Source organism: Ciconia boyciana, chromosome 2, assembly GCF_034638445.1.
Source record: "Ciconia boyciana chromosome 2, ASM3463844v1, whole genome shotgun sequence".
NCBI lineage: Eukaryota > Metazoa > Chordata > Aves > Ciconiiformes > Ciconiidae > Ciconia > Ciconia boyciana.
The window spans coordinates 114,519,730-114,540,662 of NC_132935.1; the positions used below are offsets into that span (position 1 = coordinate 114,519,730).

A 20,933-nucleotide genomic window follows, 5' to 3' on the forward strand; every position below is an offset into this window, starting at 1 on the left:
GACATAGTACGTGGCACCATGCATTAATGTGTTAGCCTTTCAGTTATGGGGATCTTATTCGGGTAATATATGGAATGTATTTGTTTTGACAGGTATATTGGTGTCTATTGTCACATCACCAATTACTTGAACATCAATAAAAGTAGTTGTAATGGGATATAGGGAAAAGCTTTTTACTTGTTTGACTCCTAAAAATGACTAGCAATAGGACTGGACAGAGAAGTCTCATGTTTTGCCTGACAGTTGCTCAAATTAAATGCTAATTGCTTTCTTGAGATAATAGCTCTCAGCAGTGAAGATGTGTCTCTAAAAATATCCTTTTCTATATAGAATATACATATTCTCCATATATAGAGAGAATATAAAAATTCTCTCTCTCTCAAAATATCCTAGTCTATAAATATCCTATCCAGTATTCTCCCTAGCTGTGGAGAATAGAACCCAGGAATTCAACCTTAGTGGTTGATTCCTGCAAATCTTAACTCCCATGACAAATCCTGACTAAAACTAGTGTCCCAGCCAATTTAGAGAGCCATAGATGATAAGCAAAATCTGACCCTTACTGAGAAGCAAACACTTATTGAGCGATGCTGTATTACTGTGGAACATAACTGCCTGTGTGCTTCCAGTTTACATGAAGCTTTTGTAGTATAACTGGAAGTTTGAATAATGTAAAATACAGTGGAAAATTTAATTATAGCCACCTCAGACCTTATTTGATAGTATGATCATTTTGTAGCAAATTGACAAGCACATCAGCATTATAGTCATAAATGCCACTGGTGCTTTCAAACACATTTCACAATGTGTTTACATACTAAAATATCTGTGTACATACTGGGATAGTTTTCTCATTGTATGAAATCTAAGAACACACTGCTAATAAAATCTACGTTTTCTGTGTATGTAAATTGAACTCTAAAAAATGAGTTGTAAATTACTTTATTCGGTTAACTTAAAGCAAATGGGCTAATATTTTGCTTATTGAACTTGTGGCATCAGATGTTCTTGAAGCAGAGAGGAATGGAAGGAAATAGAAATTATAAAATTAAGTATTTCAGTTGTCATAATTACATTTGTGACACATTAAAGGAAAAGCTCTAAGAATAAGTTTAGTGCAGGTGTGGGTTTTCTTTCCTGCAGAGGTATTTATGTGTGTTGAAGCAGTATCAGTCTGCTTGAGAACAGAAGATAGGGATAAAAGAACACAGCACAATAGGGAAGAAACCTGCTTGATCCCCTGCCTATTGCAGTTAATTAGTTAATAGCATATTTTTCCTCCAGCTTTCTTCTGAAGGGTTTTGAAATGTATGTATAAGAGTCAGTATGAGGGGGGCGTTCTGCAAACAAGGATGCTGGAATATTATTTTGTATTTAAATCTTCAAGAATCTGAAAAGTTCCAATTACCTGAGGTGCATTCATATTAGATAATTTTTTTCCATTAGAAGAGTTGCTTTATTGTTTTTTTTCCCCCAGCTGTAATATGACATAGTAACTTCAAGAAGCAGAAATGTTGAATATATATTCTTAATTGATCTAAAGGGAAAAGTTGTGTTCCAATCAAATTATGTAATAGTTTCCAGTAGTCACTAAGGAGAATATTAAACATTACTATAAACCTTTTAAAATCCCCAGTTTAGCTCATATATAAGAATTTTAAAGATTTGGAAGAACAATTCCCTGTACAAGAAAGGTTAATAAGAACTGACAAAGGAGGGCAGTTCCAGAGAACTGGGTAAAGCTGATGTTCAAATGAATTAAAGGAAGACTGAGGTAAGTGTAAGGATGTTGGCCTGACATTAATCTTGGGTAAAATAATGGAATGGCTGAAATGGAATTGTGTTAGAAAGTTATGTAGGAGTACAATATAATCGATAACAGTTGATACAAATTTATGGAAAGATATGAGATTTTTATTTACATTCCTTTAATTATATGTTTAGTTTAAATTATTAAAAAAAAATTATGTTCATTTTCCACAAAACTCTTTATTGATTATATGCTATTGAATTTTATTATGCAGTGATTAAGGAAAAAGCTATATGTTCAGGATTCTGTTTTGTTACTATCATTGTTATTAATTCTGCGTAGTTTGCCTCTCCCTTCTACTGTTTGTTATGGATATTATTTTGCAAAATCACCACAAAAGGACAGGGAAGATGGGGGATACCTGAAGACAAAGGAGAGGGGGCTAAAACTACACTGCTTTTCAAAGAGCTGTAGCTGGGTTACAGAATCAGGTAATAGCTTTTTGTAAAATCTGCTCATATGTCATCTGTGAAACATCGTCCTCAAAGCTGAAAGAAAAGAGTATCTTGATGTCCTGTCATACATAAGGTTATGCTCCTAACTCATCTACCATTAGAAGTTATATAAAGTGACCAAAAAAAAAGATCATTGCAATATTTTTATAGATTGATAATAAAGAAATAAATTGAGACATACCCAGGCTGAAACATGTGGAAAATTGGAAGACATTTGAAAAGGCAACAAGTTATTATGGAGGGGTAAGACTGTTAAATGAAGCAGCAGGTGAACTGAGACAGGCACTGGCTGATATCACATGGAGAAAAACAGATAAGAGGAGCTCTCACTAGAAAAGACTAAATGAAAGAGGACAGTTTCCAATTAGCAGGGATAATTACTGACAGAAGTACCCCCTTGCCATTTTGAAAGGGATTTTGTCCATCAGTACTCTGATAATAACTCCTGATAATGGTAGTGATCTTCGAATGTTGAAAGTGCTAAATATTAACTTTGGGGGAAAGCTTTTTTTCATTTAATATGGAGCTACTTTTTATCAAGTGAATTATTACATCGGGGTAGCTATTTGCTGAAGTTCAGGGCAGTTCCAATTTTTCTGTTTTATCCACACAGATACGTTTTATCCACACACAGAAAACTGCTATTTAAGAATAGAGTTATATATTAAGAATTATATATATTTAGTATATTTATATATATTTTCTATAGATAAAAATATGATTAAGAATTAGGGTGATATATTGGAAGAAATGTATTTTACTAGCTTGTTTACATTTTGCATTTGATTTTTCCTTATGTAACATACATCTCAGTTATGCTGAAGTCAGTGACAAAGCTTTCTTTGAATTAAGGAAAACTTCTGGCTTTATTAATGTAGAGTAAATTTTATTTTTTATAATTGGTCAATATTTAATGTTTTACAGATTTACTATAGAACAAATGTGGAGCAAAAATCCATGTTTTTAGATTTGTGGGGAAAAAAAAAAGGAGATTATGAAGTTTGACCTACATATACTGTATTTGAGAAATTTACTTAGAGTTAATTAATTTTACAGTGCTTGGGACATACTAGAAAAGATGACTGCAGAATAAAATGATTTTTTTTTTCCCAACTTGTGGTCCATTTTACCCTAATGTTAACCACATTAGTGAGACTTTCTGAAGCAGTAACTTTCTAATGAACATATAAGCCTTTTTGTGTATAACTTGGCACGTGAGCACTGTGACCCTCTGTTACCCAGAGGTATGTGAGGTGTGTTCTAAACTGTAGTTTTTAAGTCTTACTTGTTAATACTTTTGTTATAGTATAGATGCATATTGTAGTTGAGTCTACAGTGTACAGTATTCTGTTTCGAAACTTGCTTGCTATGTGAATTCAGTGTACTGTTGCCTGTGATAAAACTTCAGGTTCAAACAGAGAATAACCATTTTTACAGTATTTTAAAATCACTTGCTTCTGTCACAAAATACTGTTTACCTGTAGCTTTTTTAATACTTCGAATACGTGTTATCTGTGGCACAAAAAATGGAAAACCACTTAAAATAACTTTAATATGATATGGTGTTTACATGCTGTCCTTGTTCATGTGTCAGTTGAAGTAGTGGAATTTTGTTTTCTGTGGATGGGCCCCCAAGGGTCCAAACAACAACTCTCGCATTGATCGTTTCTTAAACGTGATGCTTTAACCACCTGGCCCCCAAATAAAGGATACCTGTTTGCTTTGAGTTTATGTTGATTTTTTTTAAACTGTATTTTACGTTTTAAACAGAAGTATGTGGTATATAGACTTAGGTTGGAATGGCTTGTTTCAATGGGAAAAGAAATATTTTTAACAGTTTCTGGGTAAAGCTTTAGTTTACTTATAGCCAGAATTATTTAACTTTCAAGCTGTATAGATCATGAATCCAAAACCAAATGTACTAAAATTTTGTTCTTAAGGGAACTAAAAATGTCTGTGGTTAATTTAGATTGGACCACTTTCTTGGCTGCTTTTGCAGATTTAAAGCACGTTACTATTGACAGTAAGGGAAAGTGTTGGGAATTTTGTGTCTTTAATATTGTGCTACTATGTGGAAGAAAAAGTTGTGGTGAATACTAGTATGTAACATGCTTTGAGCTGTTCGCTTATTCCTATTCTCCTTTTTTCAATTGACCCTGGACGTTATGCTTTTGCTGTCAGGTGAAGACCTGACTCTGAGAATTCAAGCCTTGATGTGTGCACACCTCAGGACACTTATTCAACGTGTGTTCATCAAGGGTATATTGAAGAGAAGTGGATAAAAGGAGGAAGGGTAGACTTCTGTAGTCATTTGCAGGAGACGGATTGTCCCAGTCAAACAGGAGTTGTGGAAAATGGAACCTAACTATATCGTGGATAGCCTTGTATCTGATCCTAAGTAATTACTTGAGGCCTGTCTCCGATGTCCAGAACAGGAGGGCTGGTAAGTGGTGTGATGTAGTCATTGCTCTATTCTCTTGCCTTAAGTGGCTGTTACAGGCTTAGATTAGTGCCAAGTGACCTGATGGTCTTGGGGATAGCTTTATTTTTTACTACAGAATAAAGCAATGATAGCTGCTTTCTGGATGCATATTTTGAAGAAGAATAAGATTTTCAGAAACACATAACTTGGGGATGCAGGTTATTAATATATTTTTGAAACTATTTCACCTACTGTGGCTCTTTATGTTGGCAGTTCAGTCATTTTGCTGAGATGAGGAATGCTAATCAAGTAAGTGACATGCAGACTGTAATGTACAGTTGCTGTAAAGTGGTAGTTAAAGCTTTGTCATCTCAGTATGTACAGAGGGAGTAAAACTGCTAGTTGAGAAACTTCAGTGTGTTTATAGTTATCCTTGTCTGCGATGTGAGAAGGAACCTGTGCCTTTAACTGAAAGACTTCCCTATAGGAAGTAATGGAAGTAGCTCCAAATGGTAGTGAAAGTCTGGAAATGCCCCTCATGTAGAATTAATGAAGTGTATCTGTGTAGGAATTTACCAATATATAAATTACAAAATTGGTTACTATGCTTTTTTAATTTGTAAATATAAAAAATTCAAACAAGATCCTTCTATGCTCAGTGGAGTGTTAAGTTACTATTTTTCAAAATTTTCCCTTGAATTCAGTACTTCAGTTTTAATGGAAATCTGAAAAATCATTCTGATCACATGAAATTGGCTGTTCTCTATATTTTGCTTTTGTTGTGATGTGTTGTGAACCCTGCAAAAAAATGCCATTCATAACCATATGTGTTGCAAAAAGTTTACTCTTCGCCTGTCTCATTAGTACTTAAGGGACGATCACTAACTCATACCTACAAATGTATTAAGGATAGCTGATATTGTAAAAATTAAAATTTGTAATGTCCTCCAACTTTTATAACTGTTTTTAAGAAAGAATAAAGATAAACTATATAGAGGAGGGAGAAATTTTAAGAGGGTCCTGATGTACAGTATGGTGTGGCACAAGAATACATCTATACTGCAGTACTTAAGCATATAGCAACATCTTGCTTAAAATCTGTTATTCAGTTGCTTATTTCAATAAAGTTAAGGGAAAGGCATTTATTGATAACGAAGATGGATGCTAATGAGATGAAATTGTCCTTTGATACTATTTCTCATATGTTTTATTACAGTATTTAGTGCTAAAGATCATCTATGTGTATCTCTTGAATAGGTGGGGTTTGCTTTGTTATGCTGTGGGTGAGCAAGATTTACAAAAGCAGTTTTCATGTAGAGAAGTTAGAATTCCTCTGTAGTCAATGGAGAGAAAGAAGGGTCTTCTGGAGTCAAAGGCACTGAAAGTTAGATACATTCTATGGTTAAAAAAAAAAAAGGCAATGGTGCCTCCACAGTTTATAGAGGTAATTAAGGGAAACTAGCCACCTCATCTTAGAATTTGTCTTTGTGGATTTCACTCTGTTTTAAACAGCTGTGTTCTTGTATTTGATCCAAAAGAAAGGAAGGCTGCATATCTTCCTGCTTCTTCATAGTTTCTTTGCTCTATGAGGGTAGCAGACATTTCTTCCTCCATCTCCTTTAATGGTAAGCTTTGCAATGGAGTTATTTCCTTTGAGAAATGATTTTTCTTTTATATTTTCCCTTAGGAATTTTCCATTTAGGAAAGAACATAGTGTTTGGTTCATATTCTCATTGCACAGAAGGTTTTCTTTAGTACTTTGCCACAGGAATGGTGCTCAGTAATTCTCTCCAGTCCTATCATTTAACAACATGCCAACTGTCCGCTTTCTTACATGATCAATGGACTTCAGTAAGTTCTACACCTGATATGAGGATTTATCTATTTTTATATATTTTCGTCATAAATTTTTGACAAGTGGCTCAGCATCACTCTGAGGGAATTGCTTACATGGAACCTGCCAATGCAGTCTGAGTTCAGCCATGTGCACCTGCAATGTGAATCTTAAATGCCATCCTTCTCTATGGGCTCTTATGCAGACTCCAAGGCATTTTTGGTAACAGTGGAGGAAAGCACTAGAGATGGTCCTGAAAAAGGTATGAATATGAACTATTCATGAGTATGACTGAAAGTAGACAAACGTTTTTCCTTAAGTTCCTACCATTTTATTAATGTTAAATTCTGCCATCATTCATAACAAATGCTTCTTTTTTTTTTTTCTGAGCAGATGCTAAAGGAAGAGATGGTTGCTACTCTTTCAGAGCATGTAACTGTATAATTTAGGTCATGTTTCTGAGCTCCACCAACTTGAAACATCAAAGTGAATTTGTTCTGATATTTGGCCAACTTATTTAGTCATCCCTCTAGACAAAACGTTTATCTGGATTTTTGGTCTGCAGTGTTGCTAGAATGTAGCTACCCAGATGTGTTTTCCTAACTTTGATGCAATAGAATAAAGCAAACATACACCCTTTTGAATACATCTTGTTATGACCAGTAATGGTTGAAACTAAGTTAAAACTATTAGATTTGACTGAACCAGGGCGTGAACTTCAGCTGTATTACATCAGGGGAACAAGACAAGTGTTTAAATTGAGCTTTTTTGAAAGGAAAATCTTTTCTTATCAGAAAGTCTATCTCAGCCAAAATCAGTAAGAGCATTTGTTACTAATTTAGTGGGGTGTGTTTGCGTGTGGTTATATATTAGTGTTGAAAAATGAGCCCTTTCCTGCTCTACATAATTGAGGGTACTATTTGTTAATCCAAATATTATGCAGTAGAACTGTCCATAAACTTCTGCTTAGACAATTAGGAGATTTTTCTAGATTCAAAACAGAGAAAGTTACAAGTTTAATTATCACATTTCAGACACTGAAGTGTACCTGACACTTGCTATCTCTTTCCTCTGCTCCCCTACTTCTAGCAGCCCCAGTGGGAATCTTAGTCTAGGTCAGCAGGACTTAAAAAATACCTTACGCATCTTGTCCCATCTCCTCCATAGACTCAGCTGCCTGTTAGAATAAAGGAGAATTCGAGGAATGAGATGTTTGCATGGAAGGGTGCAACATAAATGCATTAATTCTTGTGCATTTGATGGTAGGCTGTTTAACACTTTTTTCCTTCATGGAAACAATGGCTTTCTTATAGGAAGTAGAGTTGAATTGAACTTTGAGTGTGCCTCCAAAGCCTCTAGGTGGGCCTGAACTGTCTTGCTTTTCTGTCAGCATACCAGGGTACATAGGTAGTGAGACTAGGTAAAAAATGTGTTTATCTCAAAAATTGGCAAGTTTGCCACACAGCTGTTCTTTCAGTAGAGAATTGGTGCTAAACATATTGGAAGGAGTTTTTTTAATGTGTTTGTTAGCTCTTCTATCTTTTCATTTATTTTAAGAAAAGGAACAACAATGTGGGATATGAGTGCAGTTGCCCTACTGAAAGTGGGAAAAAGTCATATTTCCAAAGACATGGGTGAAGGACTTTTGCCTATACTGCCAATTTTGAACTCCTTTTTTGTGACATTTCTCAAAGGCTAAGAGATTGTAAGTGCATCATTAAATAGTGTATTTTGAAGTGAATGTTAGAAAGCCATATAGCTTCAGATATATTTAGAAGTGCAGCAGGAGAACATAGAATGTTGTGATTAATAATAAAGCCCCAATCCTATAAATACCTATGTGCATGTATAATGTTGATATTTACTGTATTGGACACCAATCCATAGCCTATGGTGAGACATACTTCATCAGAATAATCCTGTGATAAAATAATTTTTGCACTCTAAAATAATTACTAGGTTTGCAGCTTGTCTTATTTTGAACATAAGATGAACCAGTTGAGGGGATGAACATTTGCTTATTTTGGTTTTATTTTTTGATTTCTGTTTAAATTCTAACTCCTAGGCTTAACTGGCAGAATGCACTGCCGGAGTTTATTGTGTGACTAGAGCAGGCGTGCCTGTAAAGAAAACTGCACTGATTCTGTTCCTGTGGGCTTTGTGCTTGTGAATTAGCAGGGTATTTCAGGTGGGAATTTTCTTAATTTGTCAGTTTGAGAGAAGAGACTTAGAAGGTGCAGTTCCAGGCGTGCAGAAGAATGAACATCATTCTTCATCATGAGCCATTATCTGAGCATCATGGCCGTTATCTGCAGCACAACGAATTCGGTGACCTAAAAATATATGTTCTTTTGATCACCACCTGAGGAGTTCCCATTGAATACATTGTAATGTTACTTCAGGTGGTTCCTTTTTTGTTTTCTTTCTTTTTCTGTAGATGGAGGGTCCCAGGCAGGGATATGATAAGCTCTTTGCTTCTTCATTATTAGGTTAAGTCCACCTGCTGTGTGACTTGGCAGTAGGATATTCTTGGTCTATCAGTATCTGTCTCGCTATCATAAAATGAAATCTACATCACTGAAAATAATCGCACCTGTATGGCAATAACTGTTGGCGTAGAAGTTGAATATCGTATGAAGTTGGGTGCAGCTCAAGTTTGTAAAGGTTATTTGTTGGGTATTGTTGTGGAGCAAGCATTATTGTGGTCTGTGCTGTACTTCATCTGTGGAGGAATGCAAGAGTCTACTTTGTCTGAAACTTACTGTTGTGGCACCTTGCATGAACAATGAATTTTTACTTTCACTAAATGACTCTTTTGAAACCATCTTTCTTTTTTTCGCTAGTAAACCAGTAAAATGTAGTGAACTCCAATCTCTTTGCTGAATTATCTTCAAGTTTTGTACAGACTGTGTTTTTTACTGAGTTTTATAAAACCTGCATTTTATCATGATGTTCCTTTGTTTTGAAATGGTTATGTCTCTTTCAGAACAAAAAATAGAAGAAATTATGGAAAACTGGTAATTCAAAGGAAGACAATGTGTTCAAGCAAGCAATTCTTAAGTTTTGTGACCTTTCCACTTTGACTTGAGAAGCCTGTTTTATTTCCCAATGTACTGGCACATGTTCTCAAGCTTTTACTAATAATAGAGAAATTCTATAAAGTGTCTCAAAATAGAAAAGTAATTTTAATGAGAGATGTCCTCAAATCAGTGTTGTAGTTAAGTTTGAGCTTCTAATTAGCCTGCCATCCATTTTCTTTGATTGCTATGTTTAGAATTTGTTTCCAGAGTGTATTCTTTTAATTGAATCATTCTGAGTCTTACTGTTACTTCCAGACACTGTGATAGCAACCACAACGTTTTCTAATCGCTTAAAATTATATGGTAGCTCAACCTGAATGGGGAGTTCTGGAAATTTCCTCAGGTGGTTCAGTATAAAGCAGTGCCAAAGTGCCAACATCGCAAGTGGGATTGGGTGGGCAAGTCTAATGGCTTGGAATTTAGCTTAGTACTTCACTGTCTTGGCTGGCTTGCTGATTTTTTTGATATTGATGCTTTTATTGCTAAAGGTGTTGGAATAGAACTTGCTGCAATGGCTTTGTGTTCATCTATACAGATGGAAAAATATCTATATTGTGTGTTAGTTGGGTTTGTTTTTATTAACCTTTTTAAGATGTGTTTGTCAACATGTTTATTGTTTTTCATTATTATAATAATATAAATATGAGATGAGCCTGATTTAGGAGAAGTGTTTTACTGTGTACTTTCTGGGAAGCAATGATTTGTGGATTTATTCTAGATTTCTAAAACTACACTCATCACCTGATATCTAACATGCTGCAAATGCTTTTTTCCCACTAGGTGCATATGACTGATCACACTGTGAGTAGTGGTCTTTAATAGGATGAAATCCTGCCTTTACTGAATCAATGCAACATTCCCACTGGAGTTAGCAAAACCCATTGAGCTTCACTGTACATAAATGTTTGCAGAAGTAGGATCTAATGGGTCTCTGTTGATTTCCTGGCCACCCATAAATCCCATTGGACTGAAATACAATTAGAAATTTGCAAGATGAGGCCTGTGTTAGTTTTTTAAACTGTTTAGGTTCACAGCTTATTTTAATATACAAAGCATGCAACTTCACTGTTTAAAATTTGTTTTCTTGTTGTAAAATTTTTTTGGTTATCATTACATAATAACGTATATTTGGTGATACAAACCAAGCTCTCCACCTCTCTGTCTCCATTTAGCTAGTGTTTGGCTGTATTTTTTTATACATTGCTGCCAATTCAACCACAGCTTCACAGTGAAACTCTATCTTCAATATTCATTGACTATCAGAGATTCTGTGACATATCTGTGTGTTATTTAGTACATCCCTATGCTTAAATGGAACTTTTGTTTTGAAGGCGTAAGTAAAGGATTTATTGTAACTCACTGGCTTCTGGGGTTTTTTTGTAATTTGTAACAGATGTTATTTCACTCAGATAAGCTACTGATTTTATAACCCCACTTTTAAATTTGGATTTTATAATGTAGAACTTGCTTCTAAATGTATTGAAAAGTATCATATGTATTTTGGAATATGTTTGTAGCCTTCCTTCAAGAAAAATTTTTTTTTTTGCCCCGTCTTGGTATTTAATTGTTGTACCAAATAACAAGCGGTTACTCACATGCAAAACTGGCTGCAATATTTACTTGTGGATGGGCTATCAAGAGGAGGTAAAGTGTCAGGTATTTAAATAATTTTCCTCTATGTATTCTTTCCTCTATGTGCCCGGGGTCCTGAACCCACTAAATATTTTGCAGTAATTTTCAAAAAATGTCTAGTTAGAGTATAGTGGTATAGGTAAAAGCTAGGGGAAGAGAGACTTGTGAAGACAAAGTCATAGCCTGTTTCCTTATTGAGTGTTCTAAAGAGGAAGAATGAAAAGGGTGGAGATCTCTTTTTCCATTTGAACTGACCATATTCATACTACTATGTCTCTGTATAGCTGAAATGATAGTTACTTTATCCCAAAAGGGTTTCTTATTAACATCATTGTCACTAGTTTTTAAAATGAAATAAAATAAATGATGCAGCATGACTCTCTGTGATAATAATCCGCTATTGCTTTGGCTTGTGAAGGTCAGACACAGCTTTGATATATGTGAAGTCTCAGAAGAGGATTCTGAATTTAAACAGTACGTGCATTTGGCTCTCATAGAGTGAGTTGAATGCCATCTTAACCTGTAACCTGTGTTGTACTTTGTAGGCGATGCTGCTTCGTGGCAAATTCCAATTTAGAAAGGTGCAGTAGAGCTGTTAAAGATAATTCTGTTGTGGAAATAACATAGAAGAAAACAAAACCACACAACTTCCCGTGCAACCTTGAGTATTTCCTTAATCTGGCTGTTCTAGTTTCCAGAGGCACAGATTGCTATAGTAATTACTTTGTGATGATCAATAATTTCACATTCATCAAGTGAGGCAATAGAATTTCAGGAGGTAGCTGGGTGCATGCAGATAAAGCATGGGTCGTCATGCTGCAGTCTTTCATCTCTGCTGTCTTCTCAGATCGAGGTCTTGTTGAGCTTCACTTCAAAGTTGAGTATTTGTTGTCTAGTGAATTGATGCTTTGTTGTCATCATGGTGGGCTTATGCCACAGTTTTAAAAACTGCGGTCATGGTTAGCACTAGCCGAGGCATTCTTATAAGGGTCAGTTAATTGTGGCTTGAGGTACTTAATCCCAATGTGCTCTCTCATGTCCGCATTGCAGCGCTGTGGGAACGCCACAGCATTTAGAAGTGCTCCCTTGCAGGAGTGACATGGTTATTCTTTCTGGTGACGGAGTGTTTGATAAAGATCATGCTCTGACATGGATATCTTCGTCCACATTCCATAAAGCTTTAGTCACCTGTCAAAAGCTGTGTGCACAATGGTTGTTGAGTGAGATGGTCTGCACAGGGAATCAGGCTGCTAAACACTGTTTTATTACTTTGCAAACTACTTTGAGAGTTGGCCGTTAAAAAAGAAAATTATCCCTTACTCCCAGAGTAAGGGATATTCAGGACTTTATTAATTAAATTGATATTATCACTTATGTTGTCTTATCTGTTTTAAAGGTTTGCTTTGCTGGTGTCTTAGCTTTTGTATGTGGCTGCATGCCATGTGTGCAAGGTAAACAAAGGGGCTTGTAAGGAAAAAAAATTGACTAAATGCTTACATGTTCTATGTGAACTAGGATATGTGATGGAGACTTCTTAAAACCACAAAAAATATTATGTTAGATCTTGTTAGATTTAGTAACTGAGTTTTATTTCCTTCTCTAAAATGAGAGAATGTGGGAAAGGGTGAAATAGAGTAGTAGTAAATGTCCTGTTGCAATGGGAATGAACAAGCAGTAATCCTAGCATTTCTCAGCTCTCTATTTTTTCTGCTTTATATGCATTAAAATCCTGGTTTATGAAGATCTAATTTTGTTTAAAAGTAGTTGCACGGGGTCAGATCAATTAACTACCTTGCAATAAATTATTCCATAAGAACAATTGCCAGAAGAGACCTGTGAGCTTGTGATCTCTGTTTTTGCTTGTATAACTGTGTACTCCTTTGAAACCAGGTATAAAGGCTTTGATTATGGATTAATTTACTGTGGAGTACATAATAGTCTTGATAATTCATCATCCTTGTGTCCATTTCAGAATAGTTACATTTCTGATGTTATTTTTCATATTTTAACAAATTCTGCGTAGAAGACTTGCTCCTAAGTGCTATGGATGAAATGTAAAGAGATTCCATATTCCTTAAATGCCAAACATCTGCTCTCTTCAAACTTGATTTCTGCTAAAAATTAAGATACTTCAAATTTACTAGAAGCTGAACCCAATGTGATAGAACTAGATGAGAATAACACTAGTTAGCTAAAGTTTCACCAGTGCTGGACAGTTATGTTTTTCTTGGCTGTTTTAAAAAAAGAAAAACAAATTGTCAGTCACATTTCCTGTTCTCCATTCTAGAATATGGCATAAAACCTGTGAGAGTCTTCAGTCCCGATGGTGTTAGGGACTCCAAGAAAATATACTACCAACTCAAAAGAAAGCTTCTTGGAACTTCATACTAATTTCTTGCCCTTTACTTTTTCAAAGTTTTCATCAGCTTCCTAGCCAGCTAATAAGAAGGCATTTTGTAATTTTGGAATTGTATTTGTATTTTTTTGTATTATTGGAATAAGCCTGGGAGAGTGATGTTCATTATTGCCCCAAGGAACTTGTCTGAATATACAAGAGTGGGTATGTTGCAAGCCTTTTTCAAGAGGGATTAGTAATTTTGAAGTTATTGCTGGATGTTAAACAATGTCCTAAAAAATATCTTTAAGTAAGTGCTAATAATGGAGAAATCTGATTGTTTTTAAGACTTGAATCACCGTTAGTTTACAGTTTTCAAATGCTTGACATCTTATAAGGTCTACTTAGCAATGAAATAAGCATGGAGAGAAATCTTTCTGCTTGAACACTTAAGGCTGAAGACATGAGAAATGCTCTATGCTTGGAAATTATTGCAGTCAAATCCTGGTGCTGGTGTTGAGGGGTGAAGTTCTCAAGATTATAAAAATAATTTTGGATTTCAGCTCTACCTTTGCAACTGTGAATATGAAATTTAGTAAAAATCTTAAATATTATCTTAATTTAGAGAATAGTTCTTCTCTTTTTTCTTTTCTTTTTACAACATGCTTTCATTAATAACTGGCCTGTACTTTGCTGTAGGTAGGTGAATTGAAACAGAGCAAGAATTTGGTCAGAAAAGTTTAAACAAAAAAGGATGTAAATGAAAAGCAAGTTTTGATCAGCTGTAAAATTATATATTCAATACTGTACTTTCAACCCATTCCAGTACCTCTTAAATCTTTCCTGCATCAGCCACTTTCCTTTCTTCCATTGCTTTTAGAAAGAAAGTTTGAAAAACTTATTTTTAGTTTTCTTTGTTTGAAAGCTTTGTGATATTAAGGAAGAAGAAAGAAAAATGTTAAGTAGGCAATGATGGGTCTTATAGAACATAGATGGACTTTTTACTTGATAGTTTCCAGTTGGTCTAAAATCTTTGCATCTAAGCTACACTTGGGACTGCCGGTTGCAATATATTTTTTCCACCTACCCTGTGAAAAAGTGAGACAGGGAGGGATTTGCTTTTTTATTATTTTATAGGGATTTGCTTTTTTAATTATTTTTTATCTGTTTAGAAAGATGATAAAATAGATCTTAACTAAGCAGATTGGACTGTGAGAATTGAAGATATAGTTAGGAAATTATGGAGAAACCATGATTGAGTCTGAAGAGACTAGGATCTCAGTTTGCAAAGGGTATGGATTCTTTATTTCCCTCAACTACTGTAAAATACAATTACAGATAATGTTCAGGTGAATGTAAAATAATTAAAAATGTGAAGTCATGTTTTTAGAACTTACAAATCCTTAAGTTCTGCAAGTGTTTGAATGAAGAACCCCAGAACGCTTCTAAAATTTATAGCTGATGTCTTGGGAGATGTTTAGAGTAATTTTCCTCTGTGAGGAAAGATTTCTTCCCCCCCCCCCCCATATTAACTATTTACTGTGGAACCATGTATTGGCAAAGTATCTTTAGTCCTTTCCAGCTGCTTTCCGTGTTGCTTTGGCTTTCTTAGGGTATCTCAAAGGGTGCTGTCTTCTTGACAACCTTTTTTCTGTCTGTGGTATAGGCTTTTTTAAAACTACAATGACTGTGTGTGCCTACATTATCCTATGGTAATTCATATTGCATTATCCTGGCTATTCCAGATCTCAGAAAGCTATATTAGGTCACTTCTTCATCTATTAACAGAATAATTAGTACTTAGAAATGTTTTCTTCCCTCTTTGGTTTCTCTGCAAATGTAAAGTAGAACTTGTGTATATGCAGTCATGTAAAGATTGAATTGCTATATGTTTCAGTGACCTGCAACACTCCAAGACAGCACCTCTCCTTTAGAAATTTAAGCCTGTCACTAGTATATTTGTCTTGTATTATTGTGCATTAGAACTGTAGAATTTTGTACCAAACACAAACTTTAACAGTTGTGCTTTTTAGGGTTTTTTATGAAGCTGCTTTCAAAATAGCTTATAGGCTTGGTATATCACGTATTGTTTGGGAGTACTGGGCTATTTGTTTTACATCTGTAGCCTATGAAAAGGTGAGTATCTTCTTTGTTCATGGTTATAAAATGGAAAGAAAGCAAATTCTGAAATGCAGGATCCTTAAGGTAAAAGGCCATGTCAGTTACTTCTCTTTATGTGATTTATGCTTCTGAGGTATACAGTACAGTGTAAGTTGAAATATAGCACAGAGACCACCTAGGAATTCATTAAGGACTTGGTCTAGGTGTCCTTTACCTTTGTTGTGTAAGTGGGGTTCAGGTAGTTGTCACACAAGTGCAACTGTATTTGCCTGCTTCTTCAGTAAAATTGATATTAGCCAAGCATTATCCATAATAGGATACAGCTAGCTTGCCTTTATTCCAAATGCCAGGAATTCTGAATTTATCCATTGCACTATCCCATCCAGTAATGATATTATAGGAAGCATACTGATGAATGTCATCAGTGTGTTAAATTAATCTTAGCATATTTTTCTTCCGAAAATTCTCAAATGCATATTGGACAAGAAAGGTGATCAGGTATTTGAAGGCCCCTGTTAGACTGAGGAGAACTTTACTGTTGTTGCTTGTCTCCTCAGAAAGATGAAGCTGTATAGTGCATACAATTACTGGTTACAGTGGTCAGATGCAACTGATGTAGAGTACTACAGAGTGTTGTGTTTGTTGTGTAGCTTTGTCACTCATAACTCTGTTGAAAAGTAACTGCAATATGGAACTCCACCTTGTGTAGAAAATGAGGTATGAAGAACATCAGGGCTTTGGTCCGAGCAAACTGAATGTGGGCACGATTACATCAGGTGACGTCTGTGATGCTGTTACTCTCCTCTAACCAAAGTATGTCATGTTGGTTTTCACTATTTGGAGTTAATTTCTCACTTCTCGTTTGCATGGTTAGCTGGGCTTTTTTGGTTTTGTTTTGTTACTCGGCTCTGATTTATGTAGTGTTTGGACTCATGAGTGTCCTGTGGGTTCTCCATTTTATTTGGAAACATTACATTTTAAAATCTAAAACAAAAGCTATCAACACGTTTTGTTTGAAATGTTTCATATTTATAGTTCCCTAAAATTCTGTTTTCTTTATCTTCCCAGTCACATGGGAGCTTGGAGGGAACACACACACATCTTCAATGCCAGTGTTGCAGTCTAAAAATAGTTTTCCTCCACCAAATGCTAACAGCTGGTTGGCTTTGTTTCCCAGCTGAAGATGCATCGTATAGTATTTTCATTTTCCTGCTGTTGCCAAATCTTAATGGATCAAGCTCTGCAAGTTTTAAGTTCTAAATTCTGTTGTAATACTAATTACACTTTAACTGCATTTCTGTGAGGCTTTTCACAACTCAGTCAAGCACCTATTACCCCATTTTGCAGATAAATAAACAGAAGGAGAACGTGTTCGAGGGAGGTGCTTTGTGTTGATTTAAATGACAATGAAGATAATCAGAGCTGCTGTAAGCCAAGTGTTATTCAGGCAACATGAACATGTAGTGGCATTCATGAGAGCAGGTCTTGTAAGTTGTGCTCCCCCAGGATAAACCCCTAACCTTTGTTCCTTTCCTTTAGTTGAAGTAATTCAGTGCAAATACCATGGAAAATCTCTTGTTGTAATATTGAAATGATAGCAATTGCATATTGAAATCACTGTCGTCTTCACTTTTCACCAGTGATGGAAAATGTCTAAACATTGTATTTCAAGGAAGAAGGCATTTATAGCAATGTTTTTCAAAATATCAATTTTTGTAATGCTGTGACTGGACAATATTATATACAATGACAAGTTATTTCTGAACTGAGTAGAATATCATATAATAGCTCTTCTGTTTTTCCCCATCTTTGAAGTACTCAGCAAAACTATCTTACCGTCTTACAAGAAGTGAATCTGCCATTTTATTTTATTTTGAAAATTCTTTCGTAATGTCTGGCAGTTAAAGTGATATTGCCTTCATATATATGATCCATAATGTTTACATTTTGGCATAAAAGCTTAAGCAACTAGTGCAAAACATGGAGAGACCTGAGAGTTAATAAAGTAACAGATGGCCGTTATGGTCATGTGGAAATAATTATATACTGCATTTTTAATTGCATAAAATCAATGTATTGTTTTTGATTAATACAGTAGGCTTGCTGGTCATATGGGGATTAGTGTCTTCTGTGGTATAAACCTGAGAGTTACTCTGTTATCATGTATTATGTGATATGATGGGGATCAATTTCAGGAATGCCTTAAGAATATACTCTAAACAGAATCCTTTCTACACTGATTGTACTAAATAGATTAATCCTGTTGCCATATGGACTTGAGATTGCCTTGGGTATGCAAAAGAAAAATCTAGAGAAATGATAACTCATTTAATACTCTGTGGTTTGTGTTTATGGAAAACAGAATTCCTCAGGATCTTCTAAAGGAAAACAAGAGTGTGCCAAAGGTAATTTCAGTGTTGAGTGTTCACGGATGGTAAAATTATACTTAACAGACATTTGTAATTTTTGCAGGTAATAGCTCTAGCAGATGCAGCAGAAGAAAATCAAGCCAACATGTTCCAGGCATTCACAAAGTTGAAAAGTGCCACCCATCTGGTGATTATGCTGATTAGTCTGTGGCAGAAGCTCAGCGCTGATCAAGTTGCTATTCTGGAAGCTACGTTTTTGCCATTAGCAGAAGATACACAAGAGCTGGTAAGAATCTGTACGAGCTGCTCGAAAAATGCTTGTTGACAGAGCTTTAAGCGCTGAAATTTACATATTTCCCCATGTACTTTGCTGAAGACTGTCCTTTGAAGTGATTTGGTAGCCTTATTAAGTAGGTGTTTGATGCAAACTATATTGATTTCACAGGAAAGTGGGAAATTAGGAGTCGATTATAGAATGTTTCATTAGAAGATATGGGTGATACCAGTTAACTTCCATTTAATCCTTCCTTATCAACCCAAGTAGGAGTGTCTCCCATAAGTTTAGCTGGTTTTAGCTTCTGTCCAGTTATTAGCACAAACAGAATAGCCCCAATTTTTTGAAGACTCTAATATAAATGCTATATAATATATGTTCAAATGTACTCACATGCACGCATTCCAATAGAACTATAAAATATAGACATGTACACACAGTAATACATTTAATCTATTAAGCATTTGCCATACTTTGTCTTCAGCGTTTGCACATTGGTTTATATAATGGATGAAAGTTATACAAAGAAAATACTGTGAATAGATAATGTACTTGTATTCTCCAAACCATGCTCTAGATAGTCCTGCATTGTGTAGATAACTTGCAAATTCTGCTCTGATTTAATGAGCGTGACTATGTGAGATTGTGTCCAAAATTTGGAGAATGGTCTGTAAAGAAATATAATGCTGTATTCTATCCTCGCCTAAGGTCCCCAGCTAAACACTGCTTTAGTTGAATTAAGGAGTGTTCTAAACTTAAAACAACTAGAGTTGATCTCTAGTTAGTTTCAAGTCCAGCCTTTTTACTGGGTTCTATAATAAAGTACTTAAAGATAACATGCCACAGTTAGAAGAGAAATAAACTGTGACATGAATACGCCTCAATAGTTTCTTTTAGGTATCAGAACTATAAAGTATACTGCATAACCTTTCACAAATTACTTCTATAGAATAAAAAGTAAGAACTATCCAAGTACACATTAATTTTAATTTTCATTCTCTGCACAAGGTTTTTGCAATGTACAGTGAATCCAGATTTTGGTACCTACCCGGAACACTTAGAATGGTTTGTGGCCATTTAGAAAGCTTGCACTGGGTTCCAAGTGAATCTAGGATCATCTGCAAATTCCGCCTTGGGGGAGAGGGAAACTAGTTTGACATTTTGCATGATATTGACCGGCAGGCAAAGCAAAACAGTTTTGTTGAGATTTGTTTTGGGTTTTTTTCCTCATTTAAACTTGAAAAATCAAGCTGCACAACTGAGGAGTATGCATTCCCATGAATAGAATTGAAAGAAAGTTCATACGAATCTCATGAAAGCCAAAACAACCATTTTTTGCAGGATTCAGTTTTATTTTGCCATCAGGAATTGCATTGCTTTGACACATGTTTTGATAAAACATGGTGAAATCTGTTGTGTATCCTATAATACAGGATATCACTTCAGTATATATCTTGATGTGGTTTTGATATAGTAGTTAACAATATTCCATGTTAAAGCTGTAAGGCCTCACATAAATATTGTAAGGATATACGTCCTGCAGAGCAGCTAGGATGAAAAATGAAACCAACAATAACTGGAGTTGGAAATGGAATGAAACCTTTACAAAATACAGAAATATGTGCCATATTGAAATGGTTATGGTACCACAGAAATCTGAGTGTAATTTAAGGAGAAGTTTAGGCAAGGAAGGGGGAAATCTTCTGACATACCAATGATATTTACAGACAGAAGCTCCTAGCTAGCTTTCAGGTTTCCTTGCAAGCAGTTGAGTGGAACGCTGGTGAAAGAAAGTACTCTGAAGAATTTTTATTTACTCTTCAAACAATTCTGCACAATGGTTTGTTGTATTTTTATTTGGAGGGAATGTGGTAGAAGACAGTTTGGGTGCAGTCTGCATCTCCAGAACATTTTCTGCCTTGTGAGCATTAAACTATGGAAGTGTTTTTTTAATGAAAGGGAAATGTTTAGAATATACTGTTACCGTAAAAAGAAATGCTTCTCTGACCATAACATCAACATTATTCTCATACATGCCATTCCATTTACAACAGATTGCATCTTGTTTACTAGACCTGGCTATCACTCCAGTTAGATATTTAGCAAATACTAAAGTGGTGTTTTGTGTTCCCATTGTCACCAATTTTTTCTCAGACTGCTAAATGGTTTCTGTTGCTGCAAACTTTTGTCTAAGAACATGTAAAATTTGTTTTTTCTTGTCTACAAAGATATAGTGGAAGTAATACTACAAACTTGCATATTTTCTGGGAATAACAGATATTTTGCATCATATTTTATTCCCAGCAGTAAACTTCTAACTAGCACCTAAATAGTGTTGCTTTGATTAAACTGACTAAAAGGGTTGCTCTTGTTTATTATTGGAAATACAAGGACATTCCTCTTTTTCAGTGATTCTCTCAAGAATTGTGCACAGTCTGAGAAGTATAACACCAGAAATTGAATGAGATGTCTCAAGTCTCTGCTTTTGACCAGTGGGATAAATGAGCTAATCCTTCTGCTAATGAAACCATTAAGAAAGTGATGCCAAAACCGAATAAAAGTTAATCTTATTCGCATGGAATTTAGCTGCAGTTTTGTCCC

General features: G+C 35.2%; 1 protein-coding gene across 7 annotated transcripts in view; it reads left to right on the top strand.

The window, feature by feature from the left end:
- BBS9 (Bardet-Biedl syndrome 9) overlaps window positions 1-20,933 on the top strand; it is a 309,847-nt gene that overhangs the window by 116,764 nt on the left and 172,150 nt on the right. For all 7 annotated transcript variants that reach the window (XM_072853644.1, XM_072853649.1, XM_072853643.1 and 4 more), the window contains one exon: window positions 18,162-18,344. In XM_072853644.1, coding sequence (XP_072709745.1) covers window positions 18,162-18,344 — 183 coding nt within the window. The remainder of the gene's footprint in view (window positions 1-18,161; window positions 18,345-20,933) is intronic.